The 15,215-nt window shown below is 46.1% G+C and overlaps 1 protein-coding gene across 1 annotated transcript in view; it reads right to left on the bottom strand.

The window, feature by feature from the left end:
- The window catches only part of LOC119389950 (transducin beta-like protein 2), a 285,922-nt gene that overhangs the window by 121,625 nt on the left and 149,082 nt on the right, over positions 1-15,215 (bottom strand). The window contains exon 4 of the mRNA XM_037657411.2: positions 11,785-12,059. Coding sequence (XP_037513339.1) covers positions 11,785-12,059 — 275 coding nt within the window. The remainder of the gene's footprint in view (positions 1-11,784; positions 12,060-15,215) is intronic.

Below are 15,215 nucleotides of genomic sequence, written 5' to 3'. Positions count from 1 at the left end.
ATTGAGATGTTCAGTGTAAATGGCCCTATCTTTGAATAAAACAGTGCTAGTTTGCAGTCTTGCGTAGCCTATATGCGTTAGCTTGTTTTTCCTGTACACGTGTTTCTCGCGTAATTCTCTGTTTATGAACCAGTGCCAGCCCACCAAACTTTCAGTTGTGGTGAAATTAGGACTTCGGACATATAACCGTGAGTGAGTGAGTGAGTGAGTGAGTGAGTGAGTGAGTGAGTGAGTGAGTGAGTGAGTGAGTGAGTGAGTGAGTGAGTGAGTGAGGGATAAAGCGACTCAGTGGGTGATATATATAGAGTGAGTGAGTCAGAGATAGAGCGTTTAAGTCGGTGATATATATAGGGTGAGTGAGTGAGTGAGTGAGTGAGTGAGTGAGTGAGTGAGTGAGTGAGTGAGTGAGTGAGTGAGTGAGTGAGTGAGTGAGTGAGTGAGCGAGCGAGCGATCGATCGATCGAGCGAGCTAGTGAGCTTTTGCCTGCAAGGACCACAACGTTACGCCACTGCGCCGGTCGTTCCAGCTCATGAATGCTAAATATGACCGACAAATGCATTCTAAACTTTTCCATCTCGAATAAGTACAGTACACCATCCTAGAAAGAAACTGAATCACTAAACCGAAACAAACCGGCAGAAAAGTCCATGCCTGCGTGTGCGCGCGAAGTTACGCAACCCTTGAGCATTCGTTTACAGCAAGACCTAAATGACGGCAAAGACATACATCTGTCAAGCAATGAAGTGAGACCGAAAACAGCCAACTGATTTATAAGCGACGGCAGGACAGGTCGATAATGAGGAGAAAAAAAAATGCAGATAAATATAGGCGGCCATCACAAAACAATCCCGGATTCATGTCAAAATATCTACTCTCGTCACCGTATATGCCGCGCGAAAGGCACAAAGAAAGCAAAAGAATGCGCATCATTCATTACATTTACAAATAGCGCAGCGGAAACAAGGCAGTTAGCGAGTGACCAGCCAGTGTTTACTATATAGAATACATACCGAGGGAGTTTTGTATATGACTCATGGGCACATGTCTGCAGAATAAACGAAATTCAAATTGCCTTACTCACAAATAGCTTTTCCCTTAGGGTTCAAACGCGCATTGTGTTGTCAAGGTCCTCCTTCTGTTCTCATTCGCTGAAGCTAAATATTTTTTTCCTTAATTAAGGTGCGCGATGATCGAAGACACGAGTGCGCTTGCATTTCCCCCCAAAGAAATGGGGCCGCCGCGGCCGGTAATCGAACCCACGCCCTCAAGCACATTCTGTGTCGTCAGATGTTTGTTGCTCCACATTAGGTAGAGCGGTCTGTGAAGATTTACTCTAGCAGAAACAAAACAGCATGATTTTCGTGTTATTATTTTATGCGGGTCTATAACACCCTTAATTAGAGCTACGTGCATGTCACTACACAGAACCGACGGGCGCGCCTGGCGTCTAGTGGTAAGTTGATAACAGTGACAGTCCGTTGTCTATAATAAGCGGACACTGCAGCAAATCAACGATGCGTACATATGTAATTATGAGCAAGGCCAAACTCCTGAGATGTTATTAAATTTACTTCCTTCTTTTTGTGCGTCTTCGTACGGCCGCGTAGAATGCAGGGAAGCCACGTCTGAGAACAAACCAAACAGTGGCCATTGTTTCACCGCGAGCGAGCGTTTTTCTTTCTTTTTCCTTAATCAGCCGAAGGTCTTCACAATACCCAACCTATCCAGCGCTAGTTCAACCCTATTTTCAAGGAGCCCGCACCAAGCAAGGCTTCTTTAACGATAGGCGTTGAGAGATTTGGGAAAGTGTCTGGCAGCAGCCATCAATTGAACAGCCTTTCTACGGTAAATGAAAAAAAAAAAAAAGGTGGTCTCCACAAGTAACCAACCACTTCGTAACCTTTTATCTTTACGTCGCTACAGTTTTCGTCGCTTGCTATACAAATGACAATATATCTCACTTTTACTGAGCTTAGTTCAGTAGAGCCATGGATAGATCTGCGCTGAAGCTTGTTAAGAATTACTGGTCTGTCTTTTTTGCCGTTTCGACAACAGCGCTTCTTGTGCACCTGACGCGAGCGTGTTAAGTGTTGAATATAGCAAAAAAAGAAAAAAAAAGAAATTTGCAGGATGGCCATGAAAGGTATAGCGTAAACATGAATAAATTCCGATGTTGCCGTTTTTGTTTAAGGAAGTGTACCAACTGCTTTCCCAGGATTCAGCAGGCAGCTCAAGCCCACCAACACGGTGGTTAGACATTCTGGCCGCTTCAAGTCTAGTTATTCTTAATGTTATCCTTTTATTAGCATGGCTGCCTCAGTCTAAATAAACACTATGAATAATACCGCAAATTACAAAAAGGGAGATCTTATCTGCGTGAAGGACTCGGGTACGGCGGGCATGGCTCACGTCAGACGGAGAACTCATACCCATCTCTGAATACAAGTTACAATTAATTACTTTAAACTAGGAGGTTTTACGGTTAGCAGCAGCAACATGGCCTTGCAAGATATACTGCAGCAGAAGGGACTGCATTTATTTTCCTCCCCATTGGTTCTTCACTGCGCATCCGAAGCTCAGCACATAAGCAGTTGTCTTTGTTTATTTATTCCACTTCCACCATATAGGAATGCAACTACACCAATCGAGGGTAGCACTATAGCGACCTTGCGCTCTGCAGCAAAGAACGTCAAAGCACGCATGGAAGGTCGCAACACGATGGGTCACAGCGAGGCCTTTATTCGGCACTCAGTCATAATATTGTGCCGCTGTGACCTTTCGGCGATCGAATGCAGTTATCCTAAGCACTGGCGTAGGTAGGAGGGGAGGGGTGGGCGAAAACTTTCACTTTTGCATGTATATGTACGCACATGTATATACGCACACATACAAACGCACGCACGAGCATATAATAAAGTACGGTTGTACACCCGGCCCCTAAAAAAATTTTTTTAGCTACGCCCCTTGTTCTGAGGCTTACAAGTGAAGCGACAGGAATAAACGAAAGCCTGTATATTGCAGCATGGAAGTTGGGAAGCTTTGAAGGTCGAAACGGATACGCACACACACACACATACCACGAATGTACACGACACATAAACACACGCACACATACAAGTACAGGTGCACTAACGGACAAACACGCAACACATACGTAGTACACACGCACAAACATACGCAACACATGCACTGCACGTACACACATACACACTTGCGTACGCAAATACACACACACACACACACACACACACACACACACACACACACACACACACACACACACACACACACTAATGTACATACACACGCGCATTGAGCAGACCATGACGACAGTGTGGAACGTTTCCGACATCGTCCCTCGCTTTAGTTCCGACAGCACTGACGAAGCCTTTGCGAGCGTGACGGAGCGAAACGGGCGGGTGCTTCCGACAGGGAGGTAACACCCCGTTTGCAGCTTCCGCCCCTCGCAAGCCATCCCCGCACTGCGTGCGCTAACGCTGTCGTCGCAAGGTCGCCGATGGCGACAGACAGCTGACTTTCACGCGGAAACGTATCTCCGCGCATTGTCCGCGACCTTCGGGACGCGCGGTGACACAACCGTGCTCCACACCCCGGGTTCGTTTAGCGGGTTTTCCTCTTCATTTGTCGCTTCCGACCTTGGCGCGGAAACACCTTTCACGCGCAGTTCGTAGCTATAGGGGCACGGCACACAATGCCGCGGGCGGCGCGCGGTGACGTACGGGGAACCATACACTTCGGCAGTTTTAGAGGTCAAAATGTAGGCTCTGACCGTGTACAGCACCCCCTCTGCTTCTCTCTCTCTCTTCCAAAATGATCAATACAGAATTCGCTCACACCTTCACTCGCACATTTTATTATTTTACTGATATTTTGCGGCTTATTTCATTCTCAGTAGAGAGGCAACAGGGATTTGTGGGGAGTGCACTTCAATGCCACACGTGCACACTAAGAGAGTGCGCATTCTAAACACACACACACACACACACAACCAAACAACGTATGTCACATATGCCACATGCACAAGAGCATTCAATAACAAAACGGGCCGTATGTGCACATCAATGTTGCGGAGTTGACACTCCGTAATTGGAATGACTATGGAATCATTCCAAATTTTCGTGACCCCGGAATGGAATGGAGACAGCGCTTGGAGGAATGGAATGGGAATGGAATTAAGCGCCTTTTGCACGGAATGGAATGGGAATGGAATTACGTCTTTTTACGAAAATAGAGGACGTTTTCGTCTCGCGCTATTTTTCAAATTTCAGACATTAGTAAGTCATAGCCTCGAATTTAACAATAAAGCAGTATTTTTAAAAGGGCTTGACTGATTACAAGCATGGTGCATTTATAAGCAACGAGCCTACTACAAACCGAGACATAAGTTAGTGTACAAACAAATGCATTATCCCAGCAGATACTGAAGGGAGAAACAAATTATCTCGGCGCGTTGGTTCCCATTGATACCCATACACGAAAGTGACGAATACTCTATGCGCAGCCTGATCTTTATCTCACGAGCAGTTTAGTGCCTGAAACACGTAAATAACATTTGAGACAAGGAAGACATTGCATACCAGCGCACAGGCGAACACAGAAAGTTCTCCTTACCCTATCCATACTTGGAGGCACGCTTGACAAGCGTGAGTGCTGACGAGCAATGCGGCCCAGTGTTCCGTATTCGATGCAAAAGCACAAAGCGCCCGAGCGGTGCACTCTTCCATCTAATACCAGCAGATCTAGAGGGTTTTGTTCCCCATTAACCAAATCTTAGTTTTCTCCATATTCACGACCGCCCCAGACGCGTGGCAAAACTGCTTAGTCTTTTTGAACACTACGTTTGTCAGCTTAAAAATACGCTATGTCGTCACTTTAGCATTAAAAAATTTAAGCTTAAACAATAATAAAACATCACATTCGTTCAAACATGCTGACCATGCGAATACTATAGGTGGCGGGAGAACTGCCCCTACAGGAATTAGTAGGGTTGTTGTACTGCACGAGATATGTCACCAAGATACTATCCCTCTACCTTGGTAACGTGTTTTGCGTACTTTTGCAGTTCTTACTGCATCTGATGACATAAGCTTTATGGGACGTTCATTCTTAAATCGATAAAACTATGAAGATGCCTTTCCTACATTGAGGAATTACAGGAATGGAATTGAACTGCCCGGCCATTCCCGGAGTGGGAATGGGCTAAGTTTTTTCATTCCGAGGAATTGAAAGAAATGGAATTGCGGTAAGTTCTAGTTCCCTGGAATGGAATTGGTATGGAATAGAGGCGCCCATTCTACAACACTGGTGCACATGCACTTGATAGGCACGAAGAATACTAGCGCAGAAATATGTCAGAAATAAACTTCTTTATTGTACCCGACGAACAGAAGGTCAAGCGTTCACTTTGCGCAGTTTCTTATTCTAGAACAACGTCATTCAGTAAATACACGATCCACTTTTTTGTAACGAGCCACTACGTCCACGATGTCGAGAAGAAAATTTCTGACAAAATTAAATTTGACTTTTCTTAGCCGGCTACCGTAATTGCTCGTAAAATAGCAACGCTGGCTAACGCTGGCTATATCACTGGCTAGCAGCTCTAGCAGCACTGGCTATTGGTTATTATAACGGCTACTGTGCATTAATACAATCTCAGCCCAATAATTCGGTTGTCTGCATTTTATTTTATTTTTATTTATTTTTTTCGTTGGCTGACCGAGATCACATAGGTGCTTCGAGCAACGAGAGAACGCAGTGATCTAAAATTCGTTTGGAAACCTGGGTACGCACACACACGATACATAAACCTGTCCATTGGCTTGAGGTCGCTGGCAAAAGCTATAGGCTTCGCTGAAACTAATGCTCCCAGCTGGCGCACAGCTTATCATTAATCTGACAGCTGGTAAAGATTGGAGTGGATTATCAGACACGGGAAAGGTTAATTGCACCGCCTGCCGCGCATTGTAGCGGCAGCGACAACGATTCAAACGGCACATTTTTTTTTTTTCTCTATTTCACGATCTATCCTGTAGAGACACTATAGACGCACCGTTTCATTTAAAAGCGCCACTTCTGCTTTTCTAATAACGTTATCACACCGAAACGCATCAAGGACATCGGAACGCTTTCGTGACGGCCAGGCATTTGGCAACGATGAGTTGATCGGTAAACAGTAAACACCTCTGGCAGAGTTTCGCTTTAAAGCGCCGGTTACGCCAAAGCCTTTTCCGTCTTATATATACTAAGCTCGAGGTTTCCCTTAGTTGCCAGCTCGCAGGCTGCGTGACGGACAGTTGTAGGAAAGAGATATATATAGAGGGATGAAATGGTGGTGGCGGTGAAGATGGTGATGATGATACTGGGAAACGAAAGAGCGTCGACCGGTAATTTCATGAATTATAGAGGATCGAAGTGACGGCGAGTCGAACACTTCCGATTTTGGGGTATTACGCGCCAAAACCACGATCTCGTCAAGAAGCGCGTCGTTTCCTGATCAATTTTGGCCGGTCCCGAGGTTCCTTAGCACGGGTATAAGTTTAAATATCCGGCCGTTACAATTTCCTTCCTTCCTTCCTTCCTTCCTTCCTTCCTTCCTTCCTTCCTTTCTTTCTTTCTTTCTTTCTTTCTTTCTTTCTTTCTTTCTTTCTTTGCATTTCACTTTCACCGAAATGCGGCCACCGCGGCTGGAAATCGAACCCGCAACTTCGTACTTAGCAGGATAACGCCCTAGCCACAATCGCGTACGACTGCGGTTGGCAGAAAGCGAAAAACGCGACAGTGTATCGGCTGATCAGACAGCCAACGCCGGGGCCAATCAGAACAGTTGACTACGTCATCCCAGATGTCTGGGCAATCTGTGAAGATAGCGACCCGCTATCTATGCACCGCACTGTGCCATCATGACAATCAATAACTATATAGTATACATACAACGCATTGTGTCAATGACGTGCTCGGTCATGACATTCAACGAAGGATTTCCCGAACACCTGGTCAGGTAAGAGACCAAGCAACTTCAGGGTAAGCAGATTCCAGCTAGCCAATCAGTATACATATAACAGCAACAGTGCCTCAAGGTTGGGCAGTCGCGCCCAATGACACGCCAATCAAGCCACTATAGTTCTAAATTACAGGCACAGCAGTGACAGTGACCCTACCAATCCTAGCAGCTATAACAACGCAAAAGCAACCGATCAACCACACAAGAGAACCAACGGTGCGGCTTGATTTGATCACCATCAATGCACAAATCGATGCCAAAATGATTGCCCTCTCTAACGAGCTATAGTTGCACAGAGCGACTTATTCCAAGAGAAAGGCTTTTTACAGGGACACTAAAGTGAAACAATGAATCAATTTATACAGATAAATGATTCCGCGGAAACTCTACCGTCGTTAATTTTGCAATAATAGGTGTTTTACAGAAGAAAAAAATGAAGGTCAAAGTTTCATTTCTTTTTTTTTTTTAAATTTCGCGCTGATATCCCTGGACATGAAGTACGGCGTGACGTCACGAATTTCAGAGTATTATTCCGCATTTTGGCCACAGTGGGTCCGCAAAATGTTCTGAAACTTGATACGTTAAGTTTCTGGCCCCCTCGAAGGTCAATGTACCTGATGTTTACCGGTTCACAAGTACAGTACTCGTGGACTGAAACGCGAGAGTTTAGGCCTAAGAATTTAGGCACGTACTTTCATTTTCGGTGTCTACAGCTTTTGTCATATCGGTGTAATTTTGCCTCGAACATTTACATCAGAGACAACATTACCTTTAGCGGCCAGATTTGCAGCGACATGACGCAGTTATCATGAGCCATTGCTCAAAGCAGTCGTTTTAATAATAATAATAATAATAATAATAATAATAATAATAATAATAATAATAATAATAATAATAATAATAATAATAATAATAATAATAAGGATATCGCGTTTCAATCCGTGAGTACTGAACGTGGGCTCTAGCACATGGCGTCGAAATCTATGACGTCACAAGCGAGTTGTCGCGCGAACTTCAAGGTGGCGTCGCCACCCGTATTTATTATTTCTTTTTGCGGGTTTTCTCTAGGGTGCCTTGATGCGCGTTTTGTTGCGCGTTTTGTCCAGGGTGAGGACATCTGCGGCGTCTACTGCGGCGCGGCTGCCATATTTTAGCCCACGGCTTCTTACCGGCGTCTCACCCCTCTACGGCAGCTGCGCTGAGAGGCACGAGACGCGGGGCGAAAAATGGCGTCGTGGCGGCATCAGCCCCTTCAAAGAATGGCAACACCCTAAGGGGGGCGCACACATCGAGGCACACTAGTTTTCTCACTTGCAGAGCGCCGCCTTGCGGCAAGACTAGTGCTTTCGTATCGTAAAACGGTAGTTTAAGCGTGTACTCATGAAAACGTTAGACATTTTGCGGCGTTAGATATACCAACGTCCAAACGACTTGTCACAGTTACTATCGCGATAGGAGAGTGCACACACCTATGGTGAGGGCGTCTCTGAAAATTTGCTTACCACAAATTTTTCAACGCGACTTGCGTGACACAAAACGCTCCTCGTAAGAAACCATCTACGAAGTGACACCCGATTTTATACATACCATCCAAACGCGTAAGAAAAGTACACTCGGTACAGCGAATGCCCACCACGTTGCGATCGCAAAAAAACGTCTCCCTTTAAAAAGTGGTGCGGATCACGAGAAACTACGTTAAAGAGAAGGTATACACAGGCTTATCCGCAAGCCACGTCTATGCTATACGTCATTCCGATAGCCGCAGCCTTGACAAAAAACAGCTACGGGGGTGCAGAGCATGCAGCGTATAAAAACGAAACGCGTGGCCTTGCGAAGCCAGCCACCCAGCCGGGCTGCTCGTTGCCTCACCGAGGCGAGCACGGTTCCACCACGGCCCCTAGGAAATGAAGAAGATATAGCTCTTATCAAGTGCAGCGCTCAGCGGCGCGCAACACTGCATTGCATGTTACGTAAGAGATCTTCAAACAGATGCGACTAGGCTGAAAGTAGAGAGGAGAGAGCTAGAAGGAGTTAACAATAAAAAAAAAAGGAATAGATACGCAACGGATGTAAGCGGCGTATACATTGGAACTGCAAAGACCATGTGCAGCCAGCTTGGTGAGAGGAAGAAAAATAATTAGGGAAGTGAGTAGAAAGAGAGGTATACGGTTCGGTTTAATAAGTGCATTCCCCGAAGCTAGATTTCCCCCGGGCGTCTGACGACGTGTTGCAGCTGCCGCCGTGGCTGTGGAACTGCAAAGAGGGGGTCTGAAAGCTGCCATGCAGTTTCGACACATCTTGCACGTCGCGTTGGAGGCCTCTCTCTGTAACTGCGGCGCGGCTTTCCGGCGTTACACGAACACACACACGCAGGCACGCACACATACAAACGCACGCACGCACGCTCACTCACACGCATGCACATACACACACCCTCTCCACACATAGAAAGTATGGTTGCATGGTTGCGAACGAAATCGCAGATAAATACGGAATCTACTTTAAAAGAGTCAGTGCAAAGTGCAAAGCAAAGTACAATATCAACAAATTTATAAATATATAGCATAATAGATATGCCAGATGCAGCGCTGTATCGGCCGTATAAGTCCTTCAATATTAATGCTCGCAAAAAAGAAAATGCCATCAATCTTCCCCTGCCCGACGCCGCCCACGCGCACAAGCACGTCGCAGTGCAGTCGACGGCCGCAATCACGAACGGCGGCGATACGTAAAACTGCGCAAAGTTTGATCGTACACAGAGGTTTTTTTTTTTTCTATATATATGCAGGAGCTGAACTTACTCCATTTCTCACGCATTCGGTTCCACGTATAAATATGTCGCAATCGTCCTTGGTTGCGAGGAAACCCGAATCCCCGAGCGTTTCCCCGCGGATGAACCGGCAGCATCTCTACTCCATCGCGAATTTACTTCGAGCGCGCGAGAGGGCAGCGCTTCCGCGCACAGCGCGCACATTACTGAGACCTACATGACACCACATTGGCTACATGAGACCTCGTTGACCACCCAGCGTAAGCTACTCCAAAAATCCCAAATAAAGCCGTTAACAATTTAGGTTGGTTTATTATCTGTCGTTTTGGCGGTGGATTAAAAGGCAACACATCCGTCGAAGCCCGCGGTGCGGCGGAACTCACACAATAAGAGAATGGGCCCACGCAGCCGATGTGCCACGCGAGCCTCGTTGCTGTGGACGTTTCCGTACTTATCCATCCGACGGTGTAACGTGAGAACCGGAAATGCACAAGAAACGGCAAGGGACCATATGCACGGTGCGAGTCGGCTGCTCGAAACGCGAGACCTTCTTTTTGTCTTCGCTCGAGAGCGAAACGTGCACGACCCCGCAATTATTAAGAGGGTTGGTTGGTTGGTTGCTTCGTGCGAGCTTCGCACTCGCCATTGGCGGACGTTTCGGACGCATCCTTCCGACTATTAACTCCGCGAAAAACAGGGAAAAAAATAGACAATCGAGGAACGGAGAACGTTTATATACGGGCGACTTTACGCTCTACTTACGTCCATACCCCACAATTTTCCGACAGCGCTTCGCTTTAAACCGAGACTCCGTGAGAATCAAGTCGTATGTATACATCTCTCGTCTGGGTACGTAAGCTTTAGGGCATGGGTAGAATGCATTCATGCGTGTCACACGAGGCATTCGCATACGATAGAGGAGGATGGCACATCGCACCTCATCGGCAGTGCAGAAGAAGATATATGGTGCAATTCCTGTACTTCCATTATCGAAATAATAATAATAATAATAATAATAATAATAATAATAATAATAATAATAATAATAATAATAATAATAATAATAATAAATAAGAGAAAGCAATGGCGGGAATTCGTACATCAATGCATTGAGGGGTGTGAGGGAATCGGCAGAAAAAACAGAGAGACCACAAACTAATTATCGAAAAAAGAATGGTGAAGAAAAGGAACAATAAAGAAAAGTATAAAAGGAAGGCCGTTTTTTTCTTTTTTTTAGCAGGCCGACGAAATAGTGTAACTATAAAAAGTGCGTGATTCAGAGAGAACAACCCTCAGGTGAAAATATGTAGACTACGGCAATAATAAGAATTATTAAGAAAGGTAAAGTAGACAACCACCTGTTTGTAGCACGAAGCCACAATTTCCCTTTCTATTTTCCCTTTCTTAACCCTTCCGCCACCTTGCGGGATTCCGCAGAACTGATTTGCAATAAGAATTATTAATGGGAACCTATTAAAAGCAGGCATAAGATATGATAGAGTGAGTAAGCGCGACATGGACAAGGACACAACGTTTTATAACTATGATTATTACGTTTGCATGCACAAATGACACAGCGGAAAGACAGAGAGAGCAGGCCGACAGCTGCCACCTAGAGGGGCACAACCCCTGCCTATACTCTTTCGGGAAGAGGGAAAGGAACATAGGAAAGTCAAGGAAAAAGAAAGAAAAGGACGAACACTTGAACAAAATTAAGTAAAAACACTAGAAAGAAAAACATCTGTAAACGGGTGACCAGATCCGTTTGGTCCGTAGAAGTCAGCAGAAATCGACGGGCCTGGTCTCGTCGAGAAACACACGCTCTCGGAAAACGGTAATCGTCAATGGTCGCGCACTTAAAGCCAAACATAAGCTAATGAAATACATTTATTTAACTGGGACTATCACGTCACGAATTTTTTTCGTGCTTAAGCAAAGAACGCTGAGACTGTATGCCATAGAGAGATAGCTTAGGAGGAATGGTGCGTGTACCTTTGAGGCTCCAGACGCAGAGCGTGGTGTCCATGGAGATGCTCATGATGAAGTTTCCGTTGCAGGCGATGCCCACGTTGAGGAGCTCGGAGGATCGGTGGGCGTCGCGGAACTGCAGCAGGGGCTCGGCGCTACCCGGGGAGCCGTCCTCGCGTCGCTTCACCCTGTACACGTGCACCCGGTTGGCCAGGGCCGTGCACAGCACCAGAGCCCGGTTGTCGGGGCTCCACTTGCAACGCTTGGCGTGGTCCAGTTCCACGTTCAGACGGATAGACCTGCGCAGTAACGAAAAAGAAGGAGACAAACTGGTTAGCAGCCACGTTCACAGTTTCGCCAATAAAGTGCGTTCATATCTGATGTACACTCGTTCTCCGAAATGTGCTGTTATATCTTGTACGCTTACCACGGGAGTAGCCAGAAATTTTTTTCGGAGGGGGTGGGGGGTTCACCAACCTTTATGCCTCTTCGTGCGCGTGTTTGTGCAAAACTGAAAAATTTCGAGGAGGGGGTGTGGAGGATTCAACCTTCAAATTTAGCAAATGCCCCTTTCCGCCGCCTGTGCTCATCCAGGAAGTCGTGGGTTCGAATCAGACGGGGTCAGAATGAGACACACCCACATACCGCGTTATGAGCGCCCGATGAAGTATGCAGATGATAGAAATTTATTTGAGGCTGTCCCCCCCTATACAGTGTTAATCGTTGTAGACAATATATATGCGTTGAGACCCGATAATTCATTTTTCTTTACTGACGTTGACTGAATGAGTGAATCATAGGCTGTCTGTGTGGAATGACCGGTAGACTGACTCACTGACTGATACGTCATGCAGAAAACGCTAAGCACAAATGAAGTGATGACGAATATAATTTCGCTATTGCTTTTTTGAATGACTACGTGCGTCATACTTAGGTCTGTTATTTTACATAATATCTGAGTTCAGCATGGGCGTGTATTGGAGCTCTTGAAATTAAAGTATATAAGTAGAGTTCTCGCACTACACGACGCTATCACCAGTGGCCGAACAAAAAATTTAGTGGTTGACTCCGGTAATTGCCGTTGGTTGACTGGTGACTGGTGGGTTGACTGGTTGACTGGTGGGTTGACTCCGGTAAACGACAAGTGTTGATTAGTTCAAGCGTCCATCTTCCCGTAAGCTTCTGCCCTTACTTTTAAACTCCGAGTGTTACAAAAAAAACTCGAAAGTCTACTTTGAGATTGCACGAATAGTTAGTTGCTTACGCATGGGAACTACTGATCTTTTTGGGCTCAATACGCGAGTATCACAACATTCTTAAAGTGTACTTATGCAGACCAAGCAGCTGGCTCCGCAGAAAGGGTCCCCAGAAGTATTTTTGTTCTTACAGAGTCAAGTGGTAAGCAGGGACAGCGCAATCAGAGTCACAGATGCTTGAGATAGCCTAATCTTGGAAGCAGCGGAAGCAAGCAAGCGGACAAGCGAAATTCTTTGTTCGCTCGCTATCTTGGTTTGTTTGCGTCCTTTACGACAGAGCGTGTCATGTAGAAAAGCCTCTCTGTGAAGCGAACACTTGCAGACAGCAAGACATCAATGAGCTCTGGTCAAAAATTTTTTTGCCTTTTATCTTTAACAAAACGGAGTTGAACATCTTTGGTGTCAATCCCTTCATAGATCTCTGACGAAACAGTGCACGGCGATAAGGCGACTGCGCGCCGCATGTTTAATCAAACATGTTCAGGAAAGGTTTCGACGTCCTCGTGTACACTAGAGAGACATTGTAAACAATGCGTATTGTATTAACCAAGCGTTACACTACGACTCCCGTAGACGCTCCGAAAATCGTGAATCACAGTTCCACTGCGTGTCGTTAACGCAAGCAGTGCGAAGGTGTGACGATGTTTACCAGTGGAGAACGGTGTGTTGCTTATGATTGATCAGGGCGTCGGTGATATAGGCTGATGGATAAGAATAGGTCTACAGAAGCTTCGTATTTCGCTTTCACCTACATAACACGACGCTCAATCCGTGTTCAGGAGGACACGCAGACTAGTCACTCCTCAGGAGTATAACGTAAATTGAAAAGAAAATGTTCCACAAAACGTAAGCGATTCATCGATGTATCAAACGGTGGACGTGTCCTTAGTGAAATGCGTGATCCTTCGTTTTTTTTTTTTCTTCTTGCTTCCCCACTGAGTCCAATTGTCGGGTTGACATGCTATCGTGGCCTCATGCAGATACATATGTCTCCAAAAAAGAAAAAAAAAAGAACAAAGTAGGAAGAATAGCGAGGATTTCGGGTGCGCGCGTCACGAGACCGCGGCCGTGAGGTCCCGAGTGCACTCTGATGATGGCGGACAGAAAACGAGAGCTGTATACACACAGCCGCCATTCACCTTCGTATACTAAATAAGAAAAAATAAAAGGTAGATGTCTCAGACAACCCATTATGCGGGCCCATGGTCGGTATGCATCCATGCAAATCGTCACGCACGCAGATGCAACCGAATCTGCAGGCGGCTCAAGGCAACGGTGCCGCTTTCCTTTCCCGTTTATTTCATTTTTTTTTTAATTTCTTTCTCGCGCGCTATATTTACGGCCGTTTCGAGGTTTTGGGAGGCACGAATGCCTACAGCAATGACGACAAGCGAGAGAGGTAGAAAGAGAGAGAGTGAAACACGTGAACATCCAGAGTCCTTCTTGTGACGACGAGGACAGCGACGAACGATGCGCGAGCAAAATAAATGAATTTCCTCCGCTTGCGTGCTCCTCGGCTCGCTTCCCCGAGCACAAGCCATGCGTTGCGGAAGAAACGTGCATGCAGACGTGCGCACGCGCGCCCTTCGAACCGCGGACCACAGGGGCCACAACCCCGAGGCTTCTAGTCATAACCCGATCTAACGCAACCCATTTCCCCCAATCGCCATATCGCGTGCCGGCGCGTCTGCAGTATGCCGACGATCGAAGCATGGAACGCGAGTTTGTTACAAAAAACGAGGTCTGTACAGGGTACGGCGTACAAATGTAGGTCAATTATGATGTACCACTATGCAAGGTTCCGAGATGATGAAAGATGAAGGCGCCTAAAGCCAGTTGTACAACCTTTATCCGCCAGGACGATGTGGTGAAACTATACGTGCATGCTGGTGGCACATATAGCCTTCCATCGATCACCTATGCCTGGCCGCAATAGTTACAAGGATAAATACCTGGCTATATTGTTCGGTATCAACGTTTGCAGCTGCCATTAAGCAGCTTTTGCGAGCGTGCACTTCTTGCCTGTGTACCATTCAACACGTTGAACACCAACATGTTCAACACAATATCTTCAACATTTACTTGAACCTATACTTATTAGGCTGACTCACCATTCTGCTGTGAAACAAAGCAGTGCAACGCCACATACAAGTAACACAGCAGCGTGCTCATCCAAAGCGCGTTGCTTCCGTAAGCAAT

This window comes from Rhipicephalus sanguineus, chromosome 4 (genome assembly GCF_013339695.2).
Source record: "Rhipicephalus sanguineus isolate Rsan-2018 chromosome 4, BIME_Rsan_1.4, whole genome shotgun sequence".
Classification (NCBI taxonomy): Eukaryota; Metazoa; Arthropoda; class Arachnida; order Ixodida; family Ixodidae; genus Rhipicephalus; species Rhipicephalus sanguineus.
The sequence above is the reverse complement of the archived record's forward strand: the minus strand, read 5'-3'. Positions and strand labels throughout refer to the sequence as shown.